The sequence below is a fragment of the Episyrphus balteatus genome, chromosome 2, assembly GCF_945859705.1.
Source record: "Episyrphus balteatus chromosome 2, idEpiBalt1.1, whole genome shotgun sequence".
In the NCBI taxonomy this organism is placed as follows: Eukaryota; Metazoa; Arthropoda; class Insecta; order Diptera; family Syrphidae; genus Episyrphus; species Episyrphus balteatus.
The window spans coordinates 114,739,780-114,762,056 of record NC_079135.1 but is presented as its reverse complement, the minus strand read 5'-3'; the positions used below and the strand labels follow the sequence as shown (position 1 = coordinate 114,762,056).

Below are 22,277 nucleotides of genomic sequence, written 5' to 3'. Positions count from 1 at the left end.
CAAAATTTGTACGTGTTTTGTAATTTTATATACCTACTATTTTTCTATTTAGAAATATTTTATTTGTAATAAATCATTCGATAAACTGCCTTGTAAAGCTTCAGATTTGTTTTTTTTTTTTCTAGAAAAAAAAGTATACTTTTCTTATAGTTTTTGATGTGCTGAATTAGAATCCGTAGTCAAAAAAAAATTCTATCACGTCAGGATTTTGAGATATTCGCATTAAAGTATCACAAAATCAAGTTTTTTTTTTTAGAAAATCTCAAAAAAAAAAAAAAACTACTATATCTCAAAAACCAGATCTGACCGAAATTTTTTGAGTTCGGATTCAAAATCAGCACACTAAAGACCATTAGAAAAGTATACTTTTTTTCTAGGGAGAAAGATATATTAATTTTAAGAGATCAGTTTCTTTATGGTAAGATATGACAAACTTACTAAAACTTACTTAAATTAAGATATCTCGGAGATGAAAACAGATATTGAGAAGATTGAAACGGAATTTGAAAGAAAAAAAATAAGTTCTTTCCTAAACCGTAACAATTTGAATTGAAAAAGATTACATTATGCCAAAATATTTCTTCGAAAACAACAAACAAAATGGGTTTTTGAGATTTTCTAACGGGAATATCTAAAAAAACGTGACGTGGTCAATTCTGACTTCGGAATCGTAATCAGCATACAAAAATTGTTTAGTCCTTTATAGTTTTAATTAAAGGAGAATTTCCTTGCAGACCAGTGTTATTAAAGATCATGCTATATTGTCAGAAACAGGCCATCTAACTTTCTAATGGACGGATGTCAACGTTAACTTAACTTTAACTTCCATGAATTTAACAGCAAAGATCAGTAATGCATTTCATTAACTCTTTAAGATAGAGAAGAGTGATTTTCAAAAATCGTTAAAAAAACACTTTTTTATATTTCTCAGATATCTCAAATATACTTAAAGTGCACCTGTATTTGTTTATATGATTTCGAGTTTTCACATATTTTCAGAACCCTAGTGCATTAGTGCTAAAATTTTGCATACTTAGTTTAAAAAAGTGAAACTTGAACGAACTCCACACCTCAATTGTATACCTACACCGTAGAGCAAACTATTAAAAAGAAACTTGGTTTGGTAAAGTAAATAATTTTAAAACAGGCCACAAAAAAATAACAAAGAGAGAAGTTTTTAGAACATTTTTTTAAAAATTGGAGAGAAAGTGGTTTGGTTGAAAATAGAGAAGAAAAGCACTCTTTAGAGGCGCACTGGTTGTAAGGGACCAAACTGAAAGATAATTATGTTCTAAAGCAACAACTTAAGAACGTGATTCGAAAATGAGTATCTAAGATGCTTCTTTTTATACAAATACCTAGAGTTTTTGGTGGCAGATAAAGAAACCTTAACAATTTGGTTGTTCGCAAAGGAATCTCAAGAACAACTTTGTGAACTGGTTACTCAAAGTTAATTCACCGTTAGGTATCGCAAGAAAAATCCAAAATTTTGAATAGAACTTTGGAGGACACAATTTTTATGTTAAATTTACCATTTTTTAAAAGTAAGTAAATAAAGATCGAAAAATTTAAAATTATTTAATACATTTTGAGCAATTTGTTTTTCATAAGTTAAAGAAAGTTAATGTTCTAATTTTAGTTTTTTGTGACTTAACCCATTTCCGGCTAACGTTGCGTTTTCGCAACGTCATGTTTGAAGACTTCTGGAACATAACTGATTATATTTTTAAATAAACTAAAAAATTATTTGGAAAGATAGTCAAATTATCTAATCGACCTGTTTTTGGATTTTTTTGTAAAAAAGTTTTTTCGAGCTTTTTTGGGGCTATGAAAATTCGAGTTTTTCAAAATTTTGAGGTAAAATTTTTGAACTTTTGAAAAATATAGTCAAAATTATAATTTTTCTAAATAGTCTCAACTACAGGTAAATAAGGGTTCAAATTATATTCTAAAATAGTGCTGAAGAAATTTATTTGAGTTGCCTGCTTGTCAGGTAAGATGAAAGCATTACGTTGCGTTTTCGCAACGTTAGCCGAAAGGAGTATCAACATTTTTGAAATAATTTTTTTTTACATGGAGTATGAATAAATTTTATTTCAGTGAATGAAGAAATGAACCAAATAAAGATAAACTGGGTAATGAAAGATTGTTGAAAATAAAATAACAAAATTTGTAATAAGTTATACATTATAATTTGGTAATTTTATGCTTTCAAAGAATGGGATTTTGTGCGGTATTCATCGAAGTATTTTTGATGAATCGGGATATAAAATTTCTTGGAGGAAAAGCAGTTTGGCTAGAAGACTTACAACGTCGCAATGGAGCACTTCATTGGGATTTCCTTCCCTTTGGATATCTGGTTCATTGTTTGTTTCTGATCGCAACAGGGAATCTACAACAAATATTATGAATTCTAGTTTTGGTATTGGTGTTTCCTTACCAAACTTTTTGCAAATGCAATATATTTTCTATACTTTTAGCAACGCCTCATCCAGCGCATTTGATAGTCAAATATAATTGATCAATTCGAATCCGATAATTTGCTTGTAGCGTTATCATATAAATCAATTCCATCCATCGTTATGATGTTTTCACGAATTGAATTTGGCATTGATTGTTGACAAGTTTTCAATTTATTCGATCAAACCGTTTTGCCTGATATAGTGGTGAGTACATCAAATGATTTGATAAGACTGTTACAATTGTTGTTCCAGCGAACAGGTGCAATTTCATTTTCGTTATCGAATGCAAAATCAATGAAACCATGACTTTTTCTCATTTGTTTGAGTTCGGTCAGCTCTGATTTACCACTTCTATTCTCACGAACTATGAATGTTAATACAAAACAAGAGTTGGTTTTTTGCTCTGCATTGAGAATAAATCAATTACCTGTAAGAAGACGGTATTCTAGTTTGTGAAACTTAAAAAAAATTGTCGATTGTTGGCGGGTGCTGATTTGGTTTATCGATTTTTGAAAGGAATCAATTCAGTGAAGTTATCACTAAGTAATTGCACTACGATAAGAATTGAATGAAGTAGTCACTTTTATCATTTTTTTGACAACATCAAACATACTGTCACCAAAACGATGTCGCAAGTGTTTCAGAGAATACGTTTTTTTCTGCAAGAAATGTAATATCTTGATTCATATCCAAAATGCTTCGATGAGTACCACACAAAAAACCTTTCTTAGTAAGCATAAAATATCAAAATATAATGTTTAACTTATTAGAAATTTTGTTATTTTATTTTCAACAACCTTTTATTACCCAGTGTATCTTTATTTGCTTAATTTCTTCATAAAAATATTAAAATAAAATTGATTCATACTCCATGTAAAAATAAATTATTTCAAAAATTTTGATACCCCTTTCGGCTAACGTTGCGAAAACGCAACGTGAATTTTCTGGAAAACCAAAAGCTTTTCCAAAAATTTTTTTTTTCAGATTTCCTCTAATTGGGCCAAAAACAGATAGTGTGTAAAATTTCAAGTTTCTAAGTCAACTGGAACTGGTAGCCGCCGGAAATGGGTTAAAAAATAATTTATTTTTTAACTTTTTTTTTTTAATTATTTTGTTTAGTTTTTTGTTTATAAAATGTTTGGCTTTTAAACTATTGGTTGAAAAATTTGACATCTCAGATAATTCTAGTATCCAAAAAAATAATTTATTATTGACATTGACACTGATATATTTTTTTAAAACTGAGACCGAATAGGAAGTATTTTTTTTTTTGTAATTTTATCAACAAATTGCTCTGAAAAACATATAAACAAAGATCGGCTTCAATAAAGTTGAGTACAAAAAGTAACTAAAGTTTTTCTGTAAACTCTAATGTCGCGTATGATGAAGTGGCAGACAATTTATTGGTTTGTCAAAAACCGAATTTGCATTGTTTGGTAAATTTTCTAGAACAGCTGTTCATAGAAAAAAATTTAAACAAATTGATATTAGATAGCACAAAGCTGCATTCCTTGCATGTAGGTACTCTTTTCGATTAAATTATGTTTTAAAAAGATTTTTTCACATTTTTCAATATTTTTTAATCTAGCAACTCTAGAAAAGTAATACTTTTCAAAATCTTTAACCGGTTCTTAAGTCTATGTAAAAACAAACGACTTTTTGCAAAATTTTTTAAAGTAAATGTCATTATCGCAAAATAAGGATAACTCCATTTAAAGTCAAACAAATTCTCCCCACTTTGTAGTTTGTTTAACTGTTGTAAAAATATCAATTCAAAAAAATGCATTTTATATTAAAAAAAAATATTTAGGCAAATAAAAAAATTTGCATTAAAAAAAAAATATTTTTTGCAAATACAAATATTTTGCATTGAAAAAAAAAAAAATCAATGCAAAGTGTGTGCATTCAATATTTTTTTTAATATTCGTCGAATTTCGTACAATTTTGTTCAATTTTATAGTTGAAATTGCTCATGTATGGTCAAAGTTGTAAGAAAGGAGATGGGGCAAAATTATATGGGACTTGGGCCATGAGCGTACATTAATGAGACTAGTCTCGAATTGAAGCTGGAGCTTAGTATATTCAATATATGAAGTTTTTTTTTTAAATCGAAAGTCAGGGTCCTGAGATATAAGGCTCCAAAGTTCGTTCTGATAACCATTTTCTGTCCCTTTTATATGCAAATATCATTAGAACTATAAGAGCAATATGTATGTTTTTGATGTCAAATGAAAGGTTGTTTTTGTGCCTTTTCAACAATATATAACACATATACACATAAAAAAGAAACGGCGAAAAAATAAAGAAAAAGTAAAATATTAATAAAAAAGAGAGTAATCCTGAACAAGTTTAAGGTTGACCTGAAAAAACGACAAAAACTAAGGATGAGGCTTTGTTCCTGAAAGCCTCTGCAATAATAATCCGCTTTTACCAAAATCGGATTAGATATTTTTTCGAGATATCCCCATAAAAGGGTTTTTTTTTGTGAAAAATTCATACCAAAGCAAGGCACGAGTACGATAACTTAGGCGCCGAGAATTGACAACGGCTATTTGTAGAGGTGTTCAATACAAATATTTTTTCTTACGGGAGGGGGGGTCAATTTCCCTCCCTTTAGGCGGGAGGGGCAATTTTCAAAAGAAATACTTGAAATCATAAAAAAATTATTAAAAAACAACGGCAACACTTACAGTTATCAGCTAGAGTTATACACTTGATTTTAATTTTTAAATCAAGACATTTCAATCAATCGTTTTTGAAATAATCGATTTCAAAATCAACATTTGGGAAAAATAAGATTAAAAAAATACATTGCATACTATTTTTGTCAAGTTTTTCAATTAGAAATTGGTTGATGAGTAAATTGTCTCAATAATTTCCTAATCAAACACTGAAAACCATATCTTCTTATGCTTTCTAATTTTTGAGAAAATTGTAAAATAAGAAAACTTTTTTCAAATCCTTCAGTGGATTAAGTTTTTGGGGACTATTCTCTGCACCATCAGGGCTCTCCTGCGGTGAGCGTACAATGGGAATCTAGTTTTTTTTTAAGAAGTACAAAGCTCTTTACTGACTCTATGTATGAATATCGATCTTTTCTGATTTTTGATAATGGTAAACAGCCAAGAAAATAAAAATCTGATTAAGAAATTAGTTTTTCTATTTTTCATTTTTCTCAAAAACTAGAAGCAAGGCATAAGAAGATATGGTTTTCAGTGTTTGATTAGGAAATTATTGAGACAATTTACTCATCAACCAATTTCTAATTGAAAAACTTGACAAAAATAGTATGCAATGTATTTTTTTAATCTTATTTTTCCCAAATGTTGATTTTGAAATCGATTATTTCAAAAACGATTGATTGAAATGTCTTGATTTAAAAATTAAAATCAAGTGTATAACTCTAGCTGATAACTGTAAGTGTTGCCGTTGTTTTTTAATAATTTTTTTATGATTTCAAGTATTTCTTTTGAAAATTGCCCCTCCCGCCTAAAGGGAGGGAAATTGACCCCCCCTCCCGTAAGAAAAAATATTTGTATTGAACACCTCTACAAATAGCCGTTGTCAATTCTCGGCGCCTAAGTTATCGTACTCGTGCCTTGCTTTGGTATGAATTTTTCACAAAAAAAAAACCCTTTTATGGGGATATCTCGAAAAAATATCTAATCCGATTTTGGTAAAAGCGGATTATTATTGCAGAGGCTTTCAGGAACAAAGCCTCATCCTTAGTTTTTGTCGTTTTTTCAGGTCAACCTTAAACTTGTTCAGGATTACTCTCTTTTTTATTAATATTTTACTTTTTCTTTATTTTTTCGCCGTTTCTTTTTTATGTGTATATGTGTTATATATTGTTGAAAAGGCACAAAAACAACCTTTCATTTGACATCAAAAACATACATATTGCTCTTATAGTTCTAATGATATTTGCATATAAAAGGGACAGAAAATGGTTATCAGAACGAACTTTGGAGCCTTATATCTCAGAACCCTGACTTTCGATTTAAAAAAAAACTTCATATATAGAATATACTAAGCTCCAGCTTCAATTCGAGACTAGTCTCATTAATGTACGCTCATGGCCCAAAAACGCCCCATCTCCTTTGACGAATATTAAAAAAAAAAAATATTTAATGCACACATTTTGCATTGAAAATTTTTTTTTTCATTCAAGAAAATTTTATGTTTGCAATATTTTTTTTTCAATTCAAAATATTTTTATTTGCAATAAAAATTTTATTTTAAATGCAAAATATTTTTAGTTGCAATAAATATTTTCTTTTTTCTTAATTTTTAATGGAGAGCAAACGCATTAATAATAAAATGATTTTTTACAACCCTGGTTTGTTTTAGTACATTTTGCTTCGGCTTTTATTATTGAAGAATTGATTAAGGCTTAGATTTGACGTTTAAAGCTTATAACTTTTGATTGATAAATCAGTAATATTGATGAACCCGATTACAATTTTTTTTAATAAATCTCAGGTAAGGTTGATACAAACCCAAACACCTTTAACCATGAATTTATAAATAATGTACACACACACATTTATGTATGAAGAAAATTGAAACAGTACAAACTCACCGATGAAAACTCCATAACCTTCAATATCCACAGTGTTAGAACCAAATTAATGATTATCAGAAGCATAAGAACGAGTATAAGTGTGTAAAGGCATTTCTTCCGCCATCCCATCAATCCCAAATGATAGTCGATTCCGTCAGCAAAACTGCTCGCCCCAATACGATGTCCTCTCCCTGAAGCACCCATGTTTGGCAACTTCTTCTGTGGTTGTTGCAATCTCTGCTGATGGTTTTCCGTAAAAGCCCTCGAAGTTGTCGCCTGCTGTGTATGTTGTCGGTCCCCCAAATCCACCCCTGCCACATACGCTGATTGCCTTGGTAAACGTTCTGATCTTGTTGTTCCGGTGTCACCTATCATCGCGGCATCATCGGCATTCCGTAGAATTTCGGCAATGTCACCCGCCTCAGAAAAACTTCCACCGCCACTGCAAGCTCCAGTGTTGCCAATTATATTACAAGTGCTGCCGTTGTCTTCGCAAAGTGATTTTCGAACAAAGTTCGGACTTTTCGAAAATATTTGAGCCTTAAGACTTCGACTATTGTTGTGGTTAATGTTATTGATATTGTTGTTGTTGCTAAACGAGGAAGTTGGCGACAAAGTCTTTGTATTCATAACGAGTAGATCCGGGGACTGTTGGTGATGGATTATAGTTGGTGAATTACTTCAGTTCAAAGTTAGGAGGTTAAATATTTTTTTGGGGGGCAAATTTTATGGTTGTTAGTGCACGGATGGTGATGATTTTTTTTATTTTTTTGTTTATTTTTTTTGGTGAAGTGCGATAATTTATATGGAAAAAACAAAGATGTGCAAGAAATATTTATTTTATATTTTTTTTTTTTACAAATTTTACAACAAAAATAAGAGAAAACTGATAAAAAAGTATTTGGAATGAAAACATAATGAAATGATCTCATCAATATTGCAGCATATGAGTGTTTATTTTTGGAAAAGAATTTTGAAAAAGAAAATAAATATGAGTGGTGCGCTTGACGGGCGCTCGTTGAAAATATAAGAGGCAGCACACACTTACCTCAAAAGTGCCACAACATCGGCCGCAGTGTTTTCGTCATCATTTTGCGAACTATCTACCGGTTGTTCGCTTGTGGTGGCCTAAAAATAAAAATAAAAATAAAAATAAAAACAAATTATAGTCATTATTGTCAATTGGATAGATAGACAGATAGATTGGATAGGTGGTGTTAGTTTGTAGAAATTATAACAACGCAATAGAGTTTGCATTTTTTTGTTTATTAAATTATAAAGAATTTTGTGTTAGATAGTTCTTTGAAAACAAAGAAATGGGATTACTAAGATATAGTATAGAACTTTTTATACATAGAAATCAAAGAAAGACAATTCAATTTCGTCATTTAAAAAAAATATAGGGTTTTTTTTCTGTCACGGCTGGGACATTAGAAGAATTGTTTTTGAGGTAGGTTATATTCTTACAGAATATCTTCACATGAAATTGCTCTGCAAGAGATTTTGTATTCGAACAAACCTAGTGTAATCAACCATTTTAGTACAACTCTATCCATTTTTCAATCGTATATAACTTGTTTAAAGGCTCTCACAAACTAAGTGTAAACTATTATAAATTTCCATTTATTAAGATTTGTGAACGTAAACATATAAGTAAGTCTTAATTGTTGGCATTCTTGAACTACACTTATCATAAGTAATGCCTTTTTACCGACTTCCAAAAAGGAGGAGGTATTCAATTCGTCTGTATTTTTTTTTTGCTCTGGATATAGAAACTATGAGAAAAACCATAAAACCAAGTTTTGATCCATGGAAGTCGGTTTTGTTTTTTTGATAAAAATGATTATGTTAAGTAACGAAATAAATAGACATATTTCATACTTTTCCGAAGCTATTTCTCATCAACATTCAACAAAACAATTTCCCTACTTGTGGCAAATCATATCGATAAAAAAGTGGAAGATGAAGTCATAACCACAACAGCCACTTATTACAAAATGTGTGAAATTTACAAAAGTAAAAAAAAAATTTTTCTTTCTAACTATCGCCTTTTGCTTTTGAAAAAAAAAACTACAAATACTTCACAGGTATTTTTTGGAAAACCTTTTATGAAAACAATTTTTATGATTTTGATTTCGAGAAGGGAAAACAATTATTTTAAGAAACACAGTTTTTATGTCGGGAAGTTTATGGTGCAAAACTACTACCTATCAATTTCTACTGTTTTAACAGAATATGTAAGTATTATGACTTAATTTCTAACTTTCATTCATTTTTATGTAGCCTGTTAAAATTAAGTATAAAGTTTATAAATAAAGGACAACTGAAAACATAATACCTACTATTTAAAGTTAATGAAAATTTATGATTTATCTGAAATTTTGTGCTACAAAAACTCCATCACAATTTTTTTTCCATAAAAAAACTGGTACCGAGTAATTTCATGATATGCGCTTTTATGCAAATTCAATTTAAAAAAATTACGAAAAATTAAAAAAAATGAAAAACTAGCATTTTTATTATAACATTTGAATAACAACAACATATTGAAGTTGCTACCACCAAGTGCTTATGGCTAGAGTTTCAGCCAATCCGATCATCCTATTCTTATAGGCAGCTACGAGTTGTTTTTGTAATATGTATAAATTGCAACTGCGGATACGGAAAAAACACAACTAATTTCATGGAAAATTGTACTCAAAAGTGAAAAAGTGGAGATACACAACTTTTCTCTTATGCAAAACACCCGGTTTAAACTATTATCGAAACTGGTCACTGTGGTGTATGAGTAACTTTTTTTCAGTTGAAAACATTTATTGGTTAGAAAAATGTCTATATAGCTATATAACTTCTTATAATCTATGAATAACATCTACAAAAACATCTAGAACGTACAACTACCAAGTACCGAAGTACTACAACTATGGCTCCATAAACACTTGGTAGTACCACCTTCAAAAATTTGTTGTTTTTCAAAGATTTTACTTCGCATTAAAAAATTATTCGATTTTGAAATAAATAAATTTAAAAGCATAATGCCATCAGTGAAGGTTTTAAGATGAAACTACATAATTGTAAACTTTATTTACTTCAGTGACGAGAGAGATCATTTATGAGTTATTTTTACTTGCGATATAGGTACTATAGGGCAAGTTTAGGATTCGTAAAAAAAATCGAACTCGAGATAACAATTTTACATGACATTACGATGATGGAGAATGCCAAAAAAGTGGGTCCGGCAATTCTGTCTGTCTGTCTGTCTGTCTGTCTGTCTGTCTGTCTGTCTGTCTGTCTGTCTGTCTGTCTGTCTGTCTGTCTGTCTGTCTGTCTGTCTGTCTGTCTGTCTGTCTGTCTGTCTGTCTGTCTGTCTCTATCTGGAGCTGCAGCGTAAACGAGTGAAGTGATTTTCTTCAAACTTGGTAGTTAGCAGTTTTTGGTGATTCTCTAGAGGAGAAATTGAAATTTTTTTTTTATGACCAAAACTAACGGTACCTGCCATATAACGGAAATAGAAAAGGTAATTTTTTTCAAAAACGGCTCTAACGATTTTGATTCAAATTTTTGTGTGTAGTACTACACATAAGGGCCAACTTTTTAAATAAAAAAAATATTTTTTGTACCGTTATTAACGGTACCTGTCATAGAACGGTTTTTTTCGTTTCTGAATATCTCGTACAAAATTAACCCGATTTAAATGAAAATTTTTATACAAAAGTGTGTAAGTAAAGATAATATTAAAATTTTAGAAAATTTTCAAAAAACGCATTTTTGGTTTTTTAAAAAATATTTCAAAATTTTTTTTTGAAAAATCAATTTTTTGAAAACGGATCAATAAAAAATTTTGAAATTTAGTTTTTATGTGTAAATTAATTATTTCTTCAAAATGGCATACCAACTTTTTTTTTGAAAAATGTTAAAAAAATTTTATATATAAAAAATTATTTTTTTAAAAAACGGCTCCTACAATTTTCAAAATTTATTTTCTAAAAATACCTTTTTATACGAGAAATAAAATGGCATATTTGTTTTTTTTTTAAGATATTTTAAAACGGAGTTTTATTAATTATAAAAACAGATTTAATTTTTTTATACTACTTATGAAATTTCTTCAAAATATCAAATTTTAAATTTCTTGAATAAAAAGCTTTAACTTTATAGTTACTTTAAGCATAAGAGCAAGTACGTGCAACCCCAGTCGTGCAATTTATTTTTACTTTGTTTGGACCCTTAACAGCTTTCTTGGCGACTGACTTTCTTAAAAAGAGACGTAACCGATATCAACGAAAGTTTTTGTTCAAGAATTTTAGTGTTAAAATTAACAAAAATGTTCTAACTTTTAGTATTTTTTTTTTTTAATTTGATTTTATTTTTCGATTAATATTTTATTTTTACTGGCATACCTACCATTTTTTTTTTTTTGAAAAATGTTTGAAAATGTTTATAAATAATATCGTCGCCACAAAGCCAAACTGCAAATCTGGATTTTTGGATATTTTCATTTTAATGCGTCATTGAGCTTTAAATCGGTACCTCTATACTGCGTTAACCCCAATCCTACATCACCAATTTTATATAAAGTTATTTTCGATAGTTTTGCTTTCGAAACTGGTCTTTAACTTAGGATGTCTATAAAGAACTCTGCCCATAATAATATCTATGGAAAAAAAAAGAAAATACAATACAATACAATACTGTCTTTGTTATGTAACGGGCGTGACAGACTTACTTAATTTTTTGTTCCTGATTTGTGTACTATTCACTAAAAAAAATTTGTATATTCAACACTTTATTTTTTTAGTATTTAATATAGCTATTTTCAAAATTACTTTTTGTTAACCCTAGTTTACGGATTGGGGTTCGTGCCTCGTGCGAACCCCAACGCATGTTTAAATGGTTATAACTTTTTTCTAAATCGTTTTTTCGACCTGGGATGAAAACTCAGTGAACGAAATTCATTTTTGTTTACGTTTTTTGTCTTTTTTTCATAAAAGCGGTTTTATATAATTTTCTGGAATTTTTTTCTGAAAAAAAGTCACAAACTATTTCCAACAATTTTTATTATATTTTGGCAAAACCAAACACGTGTTATCATAAAACACACCGCAACTGTCACCTTAATCAATAACAGAAAGAGACAATGCATCAAATTGTTGGTAATGAACAGTTAGAGGTGTATAAAAGCTTGGGGTCTTTTAACGTCACAATCTCTTAATGGGTGTGACGTAAGAAAATCGATTGAAGCTGCTTCGTTGACTCTAAGAAGGCATAGGTATTATGATTTTTAAGTGAAAAATCGTGGATTTCGCATTCAATTCAAATTTTGGTTAACTTGCGAGAAATTAGCAAATAATTATTTAGATAATTATATAAATCATATTACTGAAGGACCTTCAACTATTTGATGTTTTAAATCAATATTTAAGAGTATAATTAAAGATAAAACATTCGTACAATTCATATTTTCAAACAAATCTTTAAATTGATATATCAACTTGTCTTGTTTCTTAAGAATACTTTTTCGAAATCAAGGTCACAGCTGTGTCTAGACAATAAATTATTGAAAAACCAAAACATCTGCAAGCAGTATAAACCACAAACTATAAATAACAAAAAATACACACAATTTTTTTTTTGAAAAATTCTTTCTATTCAACAAAACTTAAAGATAAATATTTCAAAACGTTTATACAAAAACGCACCTCTTCATATTTTTGAAAACAAAAAACAAAGTTATACAAAACATTCAAAACTACATAAATCATGCCCAGACCACTAAACAAAAAACCCTCTATATGCATATTATTTTTAAAATAATACACAAAACACTACATAAAAACTATGGAATCGCCTAACCTGCTTGAATGATTCGGTCTATTCATTGCCTTTGAGGTTAATTTATCTGACACTTAATTGCTTGCTTGTCCTCGCTTTCTCTTGTGGCTGGCTCTTGGCGTGGGCAGTAGTGAAAATATTCTATATAAAACCCACATCAGCCTCATTTTGTATGTAGATCAAAGATTGACAGACATTTTCCAGATTCTCTTTGATTATATCTCAGAATAAAAGGCTGAAAAGCGTATAAGAACTGAGAGAAAGACCTGCTGCACTTCCTACCTTTCTGACACCGTTTCAAGGAGAACGATAAACAAAAAAATGACTTTTTCTTGTTTTGAAAAATACCATATCCTTTTTTGTCCTCCATTAATGTGTGCAATTGAGGGAAATGGAGAAAAAATGGCACAAAACTTCCTCGAAACGATTAAGGATCGAGTAAGGATGTTGCTGCTACTGCTGCTGCTGCTGCATCGCGTGACTCTTGACTGCACAAACTCAAAAGTCACATTCAACTTTGTAAGACTCTCTTCCTCGTTGTTGTCATCATCATCGTCCTCGGCAGCAGTTCTCAATCTCAACAACTACTGACTGAGCAAATTCATAGCTCTAGCTTTTCCTTTTTCCTCGAGGGATATTTTTTTCAAACAAAAAAAGAAAAAAGGAGAATATTATTGCTGCTAATGCTGGGCGACACAAGACACACAGTTCAACTTAGTTTGTATCGTGGATTTTCTACCGTTAAAGGACGATATCAGCCAGGATGAGAAAAAGGAAGAAAACTTAAACACGACTAAAATTACTTCCACACAAATACTTAGAAAAGGAGTATCATCTCAGAATTTAATGACTGCCGGGATTTAGGGAAATCTACGCCATAAGTTTACAGGTGGAGAGTGGATTTAATTTGAGTTTGTCTCGTTGTTTGGTTGTTGAAGGCAACTATATACGGGAAAAACTTTTGTGCGCCGGAATTACATTTGAAATAATCGGAGAAAGGACAACGTTCAAGTTATTTTCTCTTTTTCTTTTTTTTTTCTATTTTTCTATCTTTTTTAAATTTTTGTTAAAAAAAAGGTTTTTCCTTTCTTTGTATTTTTTTTCTTTTTCAGTTGGTAAAGAATAAAAGTATCAGTGCGTGAAAAAACCTGAAAAACTGAAAAGAAGTTTGAAAACCATCATTTCGATAGTTTGATGGTACCTAGTTGCTTTTTTTTCAGTTTTCTTTTGTTTTAACAAAACCGGAAGAAAAGCAACAAAGGCCTTTACGAGACGGTGGAATGATTTTCTAGAGAAATTATGCAAATTGTTTCGGAGGATAGAATTCTCTTGAGATGGATGGGTATTGCCTTTGAAAATAAAATAGGATTTTGTTCTGTCGGTATTAACTTTAATTTTCATGATCTGGTAGACACATCAATACTCTCAATGTCAGAGAGAAATTTTTTTTGTAAAAAATTGCATTGATTTTTCTTAAACATTGGCCGAATTAAAGCACAAAATATATAATAAAGAATATACTTACTCGAAATATGTATATAAACAAAAACTGAGTATTCGTTTTTAAGATTGAATAAATAAATTTTCAAAAGGCTTAAAACTTTAAATGATAAAGAGAGGATACTCTAGAAAAACATTTAAAGAAATCTTTAGGAAAAGAACATTTGTTTAACTGTCTTTTTGGATGCTCCTCAGCTTTCAACAAATGTACAAATGTGGGGCAAAAGAACAAATATTCAGTCTTTAACAAAGTAGTGGCTATAGTTTGCCACAAGGTATAGTGTTTCAAGTCCAATTTTGTACCTTTTGCTTACACGCGATACCCCTCAAATGTACTGCCTTGGTTTGGCTCTAAAATTTAGTCTTTCAAAGTGACCTGCGACCTGCGAATAGTTCGGCCTAAATTTTATTCGAAATTTATGGGCAATTCCCGAAAAAAAATTAAGGGGTGGCTACCTGAACGAGGAGTGTAATAGATCTATGGACGGTGGGGCAGGTACTGAAATGAAAGCCCACGAATCGTGCAAAATTGCGAATTCTTTTTTTTGTTTGTTTGTTTTTTTTTTTTTAAATTTTTAAAACTTTAATATACCGAACAAAAAATTTGATAATAAGAGCTTTCAAATTAACATTTTTCAGTGACAAAAGTCATCCAACATTTAAAATAACAATTTTGATATGATTCACGGTGTAACACTCAAAATATACGCGGGCGGAGACCTATCAGGTTTTGTAGAGCTAGTCGCACTGAATACGAAACGGTATTTGAAAATCCCCTAACACCCCCAAAATCTGGAGTTACGGGCAAAAAACGGTTTTTTGGACCTCCACCCATTGAAAAAATTCTAGCTTCGGCAATTTTTTACCCATTTTCGATTTTTTTACAGTTTCTGATAGAAAATAAATATACCTTTTTAACAATGTATAAAACATGTAACTCGGTTAAACCACTTAGAATTTATAAGATGTCAAAGTTCAAAAATTCAATTTTTTTTGTCATTTGCATAACTTCGGCATCAATTTAAAGTATATGTTTTCAAAACAACATGCTATTTAAAAAATATATTGTAAAACTATATCTATTTCCCAATTAATCGAGGTATTTTTTATGAAAATCACTTCAAAATTGGCTTAGAAAAAAATTTTTTTCAATTTCAACCCAGATACAGAAATTCGAATTTTTAGGTATAGAAAAAAAATGTTGTTTCGGCACGTAGTAGGATAACTTAAGCGCCAGGATTTGATAACGGGTTTTTGTAGAGGAGCTCAATAAAAACATTTTTTTCTTTGAGAGGGGGGTCTATCTCTCCCCGTTAAGGTGGGAGGGGCGTTTTTCTAAAAAAAATTTATCAAAATAAAAAAAAATTATTAAAAAACAACGGCAACACTTACAGTAATAAATGGTACCATTTACGAAAGGAAAAATTGTACATTTGATTCTAATTTTTAAATCAATATAATATAACCAATAGTTTTTGAAATTATTGATTTCAAAATTAAAAATAGGCGAAAAAATTTGTTTTTAAACTCATTTTATACTATTTTTGTCCAGACTGTGAATTTAAGTAAAAAAATTACTCACTATAGTGAAAACTATATGTTTCTTTGTCTTCTAGTTTTTGAGAAAATTGAAAAATTATTTTATCAGATTTTTCTTTTTTCAAAATATTTTTTGTTTTTATTTGTTTTTATTTTTCAATTTTCTCGTAAACTAGAAGACATAGAAACATATAGTTTTCACGGTTCGATAAGGAATCAATTGAGGCAGTTTTCTGAGTGAGTAATTTTTTTACTAAAATTCACAGTCTGGACAAAAATAGTATAAATTGAGTTTAAAAAATTTTTTTTTCGCCTATTTTTTATTTCTATCAGAAACTTTAAAAAAATCGAAAATGGGTAAAAAATTGTCGAAGCTAGAATTTTTTCAATGGGTGGAGGTCCAAAAAACCGTTTTTTGCCCGTAACTCCAGATTTTGGGGGTGTTAGGGGATTTTCAAATACCGTTTCGTATTCAGTGCGACTAGCTCTACAAAACCTGATAGGTCTCCGCCCGCGTATATTTTAAAACCTCATTTTTGTAACACCGTGATCATTTTGCATTTTTTTATTCTAGGTGGATATTGAAAATTTCACTTTGTCAATTAAAATATCAATGTTGCTTTTTAAACTAACCATAAGGGCTCTATTTTTGGTGAGTTCTGAATTCAAAATAACAAACATAAAATTAAACATCAAAGTCTCCAAAACATAGCCGTTTAAACAGTTTATATCTTGAGTTCTATTCATCGCATCGTCAAGATTGATGTCTTCAGGTTTAGGGGAAATGACAGAGCATTAGTCCTTATATTCAGAATGTGATTTTGTGTTAATTTAGCCTACTCACATTAATTGGAAAACTCGCGATATTTAACCCCTCGGAAACCATAAAAAGCCGTGATTTAAGGCTGCCAGACTTTTGAATTCGTTATTAGAATACATAAGGCTATAAAACTGCATACTCACATTTTGGTTATACCTCCACTTCCAAAATTTGCTGTGGGCTCTCGGTCTAATACATTTTACTTCGAAAAAACCCAAAGCGGTATTAAATTAGTACACATTAAGAGTTTTTTATTTAATATTTTTCAATAAATTTTGTCGTTAAGCTGCGAAGATGAAAACCCTTTCAAATTTGTTGTATCGTCATTGATTTGAATTTACTTTGGATTTGAATTAAGAATTTCAATATCTATTACTATTAGTAATTAGTTGTTGGAAACTATTTAATCAAATTTGTTTATGAAAATTGATAGTAAAGTTGACAAAATTGTTGGTTATTTAAACAAAATCCGTGTATTACCAATATAATGGCTCTAAGGCAATGTTTTACCAATTTGGTACGTTTCGTGCAATTTTGAATATAAAAATGCCCAGCTTTTTCGTATTCTCCATATCTTTCAGTGTGCCAAATTTCTTCACTAGTTATAAGGAATAACTTGTTATAAAGTATATCTTGCATTTTCAACGAGATATACTGGAAACAAGCCTCAATAAGTTCTCTCCGTTACTTTGGAATGGCCCCACTTTTCTTCAATAATAATGACCATTTTTGAAGTGATAAAGCATGAAAGGCATTTCTGTGCACCTTTGTATCGGCCATTTTGATTCTTTTGTAATCAATGTAGTAATTCAAATAAAACGCATGACTTATTATTGGGATTTAAAAACTTTTCTACGAGTATAAAAATATAATTAAGATTGTATTTGAAAAAAATAACAAACATAAAATTCGTTCTTCAAAGAAAAACAAGGAGTATCTTTAATGAATTTGAAAAGTTATTGACAATTGGATTTTGTTTGAATTAAAAAAGTTTTCAAAACCGATTTAGGCCCAATTTATTCACTCTCCATTATTTTTAAAGGCTCCATTAAAAATTATAAAACTGTCAAATCGCATACAAATTTTAAAATTTCCCTTTTTTAATGGCGACTTTAAATTTAATGGAGTGTGAATAAATTGGAACTTAGATGTTAAAAAAATATTTTTTCTAAATAGAAGAAATGAGGGAAAAAATTGAATAAAGTTAATTAAAAAATAATTATGAAGCATTAATCAGCACATAAAAACAAAATTTCATAAAAAATCACTGTCCCGTTTTCGAAGATTTGACTTTTCAAAAAAAAAAAAAAAAATATCTATTTATTTTTTAACCTAAAAATTTACTTTTTCAAAATTTAATTTGTTGATTGATAGTGGGGATGCTTAGCATTAATAAAGAGCTCAATTGTACAATTTGTGATAATGGAATCAAATTTATAGCATTGTTAGTACAATACGTAACCCTCGTTTTAAGGTATTGCTTTTATCACAAAGTGCAAGATTTCGGTGCTAAACCGCCCCACTTTTATACATTTTACCAAGTATATTTAAAAACAATAGGTATATGTATAGTATAAATAAACCGAAGCCCACAAATAAACCAAGAATAATTAAATTACTGCAATCCCACACAGAAAACGTTTTAAGTTTAAATTTTGTTTTCACATTTGGCTTAAAAAAAAAAAAAATAAAAAATTAAAGAACTGCTCACATATTAACCAGTCATTGACATAATTTAGCAATTAATTTCCTTTATGTGTCAGTTTTACACAATCAGTATCACAAAGCAAAATGTATAAAAGCCTATGGACATGAAATGATTTTATTGAAATTTTATAAACAATTTACCTGTTGTTAAATAATAAAATTGAAAATAAAGAACAATAATCCTGTGAGGATTATCAAATCAACATTACTTCGCAACATGATTCTCAAATCGAAATTAATTATTATTGTTTTCACATACATAGGTACCTACGCTACAAACATGCAATATAATATAAATGTACGAGTAATATCAGATTCAGAATCCTGCTGGCTTTGGATACATTAATAGCTGTTGTCTGTCTGCAATTACTACTCAATTTATTATCTTTTTATCGAACCATTTAATTTGGTGGAAATTTGCCATTACAACCTGACTTGTTGTAGGCAGAGGTAGTATTATAAATATATGTATGTAAAATTGCTGTCCGAAATATATACTTTGTTTTATTTTTTTTGAAATTTTAATTGCAATGTTTTCAGAATCATTAATCATTTTCTTTATTTATTTGTTTGGGTTAATGTATCCAGATTTGATTATATTCTTTTGAAGAATGTTATTTTTTAGTTATATTTGTATATAAACATTAATTTTTTTTATGGATTGAGTACTTTAAATAAATAATTTATTTTTTCAGTTAAAAACAGGTGTGTTTTTATGAGTTGTTTCTGTGTTATATCAGGAAATGGGTCATAAAAAAGTAGCAAATGCATATTTTTTAAAGAGAAACTTTAATTTTCAGATTGTTTTTAAAATCATATGTCTGTAGTCAACTACAAAAAGGAATATCTAATTAAAAATAAATCATTGCGGTTAAAATCAATTATGCTTTAAGGAAATTTATTGTAATATTTTCTATAATTCTTTTTAATGTTCTCGTTGACAGAATAATGATATTTTTCTAATGAAAAACAGTTGTTTTTTCAGTTAATTAGTTGATTGAGAAAAAATTTAAGGAAGGAAGAAACATCGCATAATTAATACAGTTAATAATGGAGAATGTTGAGAACGTGACTTGTCATCTTTAAAATTAATTAGTATCGAAAATGTTTCTCTGTCCTTTTTTTATATAGGTATGTAGCTCTATTTTAGAGGATATTTTTCTCAATTTTAACTAGGGGAAGAATATTTAGTGAATTAGAAAGAGCAATAATATTCTTGCAGAGTCTTTGAAATATAATTCAATCAAGTCCGGAAAGTTTTACCTACCAAAGTTTTGGAAGAAACATTATCAAAAATGCAAAATGTAAAAACAAAATCCTAGTTATCAAGTCTTTAATGCTTTAGCTAATTATTGTTTTAATTGTTTTAAAGTAAATATGTATAATTGTAAATGGATATATTTCGAGTAAAAAGCATGTTCATTCCTATGTTTCTACATATTGTTTTTAATATTGATTCTCATGAAAATGAATATTTTTCCACATAAAGGTTAAGTTCATTTAAACATTTTGAATTAAAAATGCATAAAAGTGCATTTCATCAAATGAAACGGTACCAAATATTTTTACGAAAAAAATCGCAAGGCTTTAAGCAAAAAATAAATTAAATGAGACCAAATGATATTTGAAAAGCTTAGCTTCAAATTATAAGAAATATTAAACTAAAACAACATTATATTAACAGATTGAATAAATACCCTTGAAGAAGTTAGAAACACTTACGAAACGTTGGAAAAAATAATGGATATAACTTTTTTTATTCGCATTTTCTTTATTTTTGTACAACAAAACAGCCTTTATAACAGTGGAATATAAGAAATATTATTTGCACTATTGGTATCAAGGGGCACGGTAGTGCCCAGCCAAGTTCTCTAGCAACTTTGGCACTACACCCTTATTTACAGGAAACAACTCAGGCCATTTTCGACCCCCCTCTAACTTCCACACCAAAGATACTAGAAATTTCAAACTCGCTTCATTTGTTAAGCTAGTCAAAACAAAACCCCTCACAAAATTTAAGCTTGCTACGATGAGTAGTTTCTGAGATATAGGGCTTCGAAAATCTCAAAAACCGTAACTGACTGACTGACTGACTGACTGACTGACTGACTGACTGACTGACTGACTGACTGACTGACTGACTGATTCACTCACTGACAGATCATCAAAATTATGGAGAACTTCCCGTTATCGTAGAAACTTGAAATTTTACACGGTGATAGGACTTGTGGTGTATACAAAGGAAAAAATCGAAAATTTGAGATTTTCAATTCAGGGGGCGTGGCATCCGCCCATTTCCGCTGAATTTTCATCAAATATTATAGAGCACTTCTGATTATCTTAGAATCTTGAAATTTGGTAGAATGGTAGAGTTGGTAGTTTATACAAAGGAAAAAATTTTAAATTTGAGAATTTCAGTCAGGGGGCGTGGCAACCGCCCATTTCCGCTGAATTTTCATCAAATATTATAGAGCACTTCTGATTATCTTAGAATCTTGAAATTTGGTAGAATGGTAGAGTTGGTAGTTTATACAAAGGAAAAAATTTTAAATTTGAGAATTTCAGTCAGGGGGCGTGGCAACCGCCCATTTCCGCTGAATTTTCATCAAATATTATAGAGCACTTCTGATTATCTTAGAATCTTGAAATTTGGTAGAATGGTAGAGTTGGTAGTTTATACAAAGGAAAAAATTTTAAATTTGAGAATTTCAGTCAGGGGGCGTGGCAACCGCCCATTTTCACTGAATTTTCATCAAATATAGAGATTTTCAATTCTACAGCCTTACCTTGCAAAAAGTAGTGAAATCACAACAAAAACATTACTGTTAAAAAAAGAGCCAAGTTCTCCTATGTTGAAATTATGCTGGCACAAAAAGTACTGAGATGTAAAAGTGTACCAAGTTCTAAAGTTTGGGTTCAAATTCGTATCAATAAAATTTTGATTGTTTACTTGGCAATTTTTGAAATAACTTTAAAAATCGGAAATTAAAAGAAAAATTGTCAAGAGAACAATCAAAATTTTATTGATACGAATTTGAACCCAAACTTTAGAACTTGGTACACTTTTACATCTCAGTACTTTTTGTGCCAGCATAATTTCAACATAGGAGAACTTGGCTCTTTTTTTAACAGTAATGTTTTTGTTGTGATATGTATTATTTTAGCCAACAGCTAGTTTATGAGAGTTTATTCACCAAAGACTGAAACATTTTTGGAAGTTTGTTTTTCATAAAGTTACTTTTGAAACCCCTCCAATCAAACTGCAACAATAATTCGTTATTAACGGTACCTGTTTAAGCATTATTTTTTGCTTCAATTTCTGAATTTCGCTTTAAAAAAAAAAAAAAAAAAAAAAATATTTGCAAAAACCAAATTTTTGATTTTTAAAAAATATTTCAAAATTTTATATCGAAAAATTAATTATTTGAATATAGGCTGATGATTTTTGTTGAAACCTCGTTTTTAAGTGTTGATAGATATTTACTCAAAAATGGTTCATATTTTTTTATGTTAGAAGTTTTTTATATGTAAATACATATTATTTTTTTTTTTAAGGCTATACCGATTTTCATTTTTTTTCGACATTGTGCAGGTGTTTTTGGAATATTTGTTATATAAGAGCAAATACAAGCCATAATAAAAAAAAAAGCTCCTACAATTTTGTTTAAAAATATTGAAAAGTTAGTTTTCAAAAAAGGTGTTGGTATCCTTTGGTGGGAAAAAGTTTTTTTTTTCAAAAATCATTATTAACGGTACCTACCATATAATCATTTTTTTAAATATTTGAATTAATTTTTGAACAATTTTTTACAAAAAGCATTTATATTGGTTTAATATAAAGCAAAAATATGAT

General features: G+C 29.4%; 1 protein-coding gene across 2 annotated transcripts in view; it reads right to left on the bottom strand.

Annotated features, from left to right (window-relative positions):
* The window catches only part of LOC129912658 (delta-sarcoglycan), a 39,894-nt gene that overhangs the window by 6,438 nt on the left and 11,179 nt on the right, over positions 1 to 22,277 (bottom strand). Inside the window, exons 2-3 of one of the 2 annotated variants that reach the window (XM_055991004.1) lie at positions 8,075 to 8,154; positions 7,045 to 7,674 (exon numbers count right to left, since the gene is read on the bottom strand). In XM_055991004.1, coding sequence (XP_055846979.1) covers positions 7,045 to 7,656 — 612 coding nt within the window. In that variant the 5' untranslated portion in view covers positions 7,657 to 7,674; positions 8,075 to 8,154. Of the gene's footprint in view, positions 1 to 7,044; positions 7,874 to 8,074; positions 8,155 to 22,277 lie in introns of those variants that run through there. The other variant, XM_055991005.1, reaches the window with a different exon arrangement.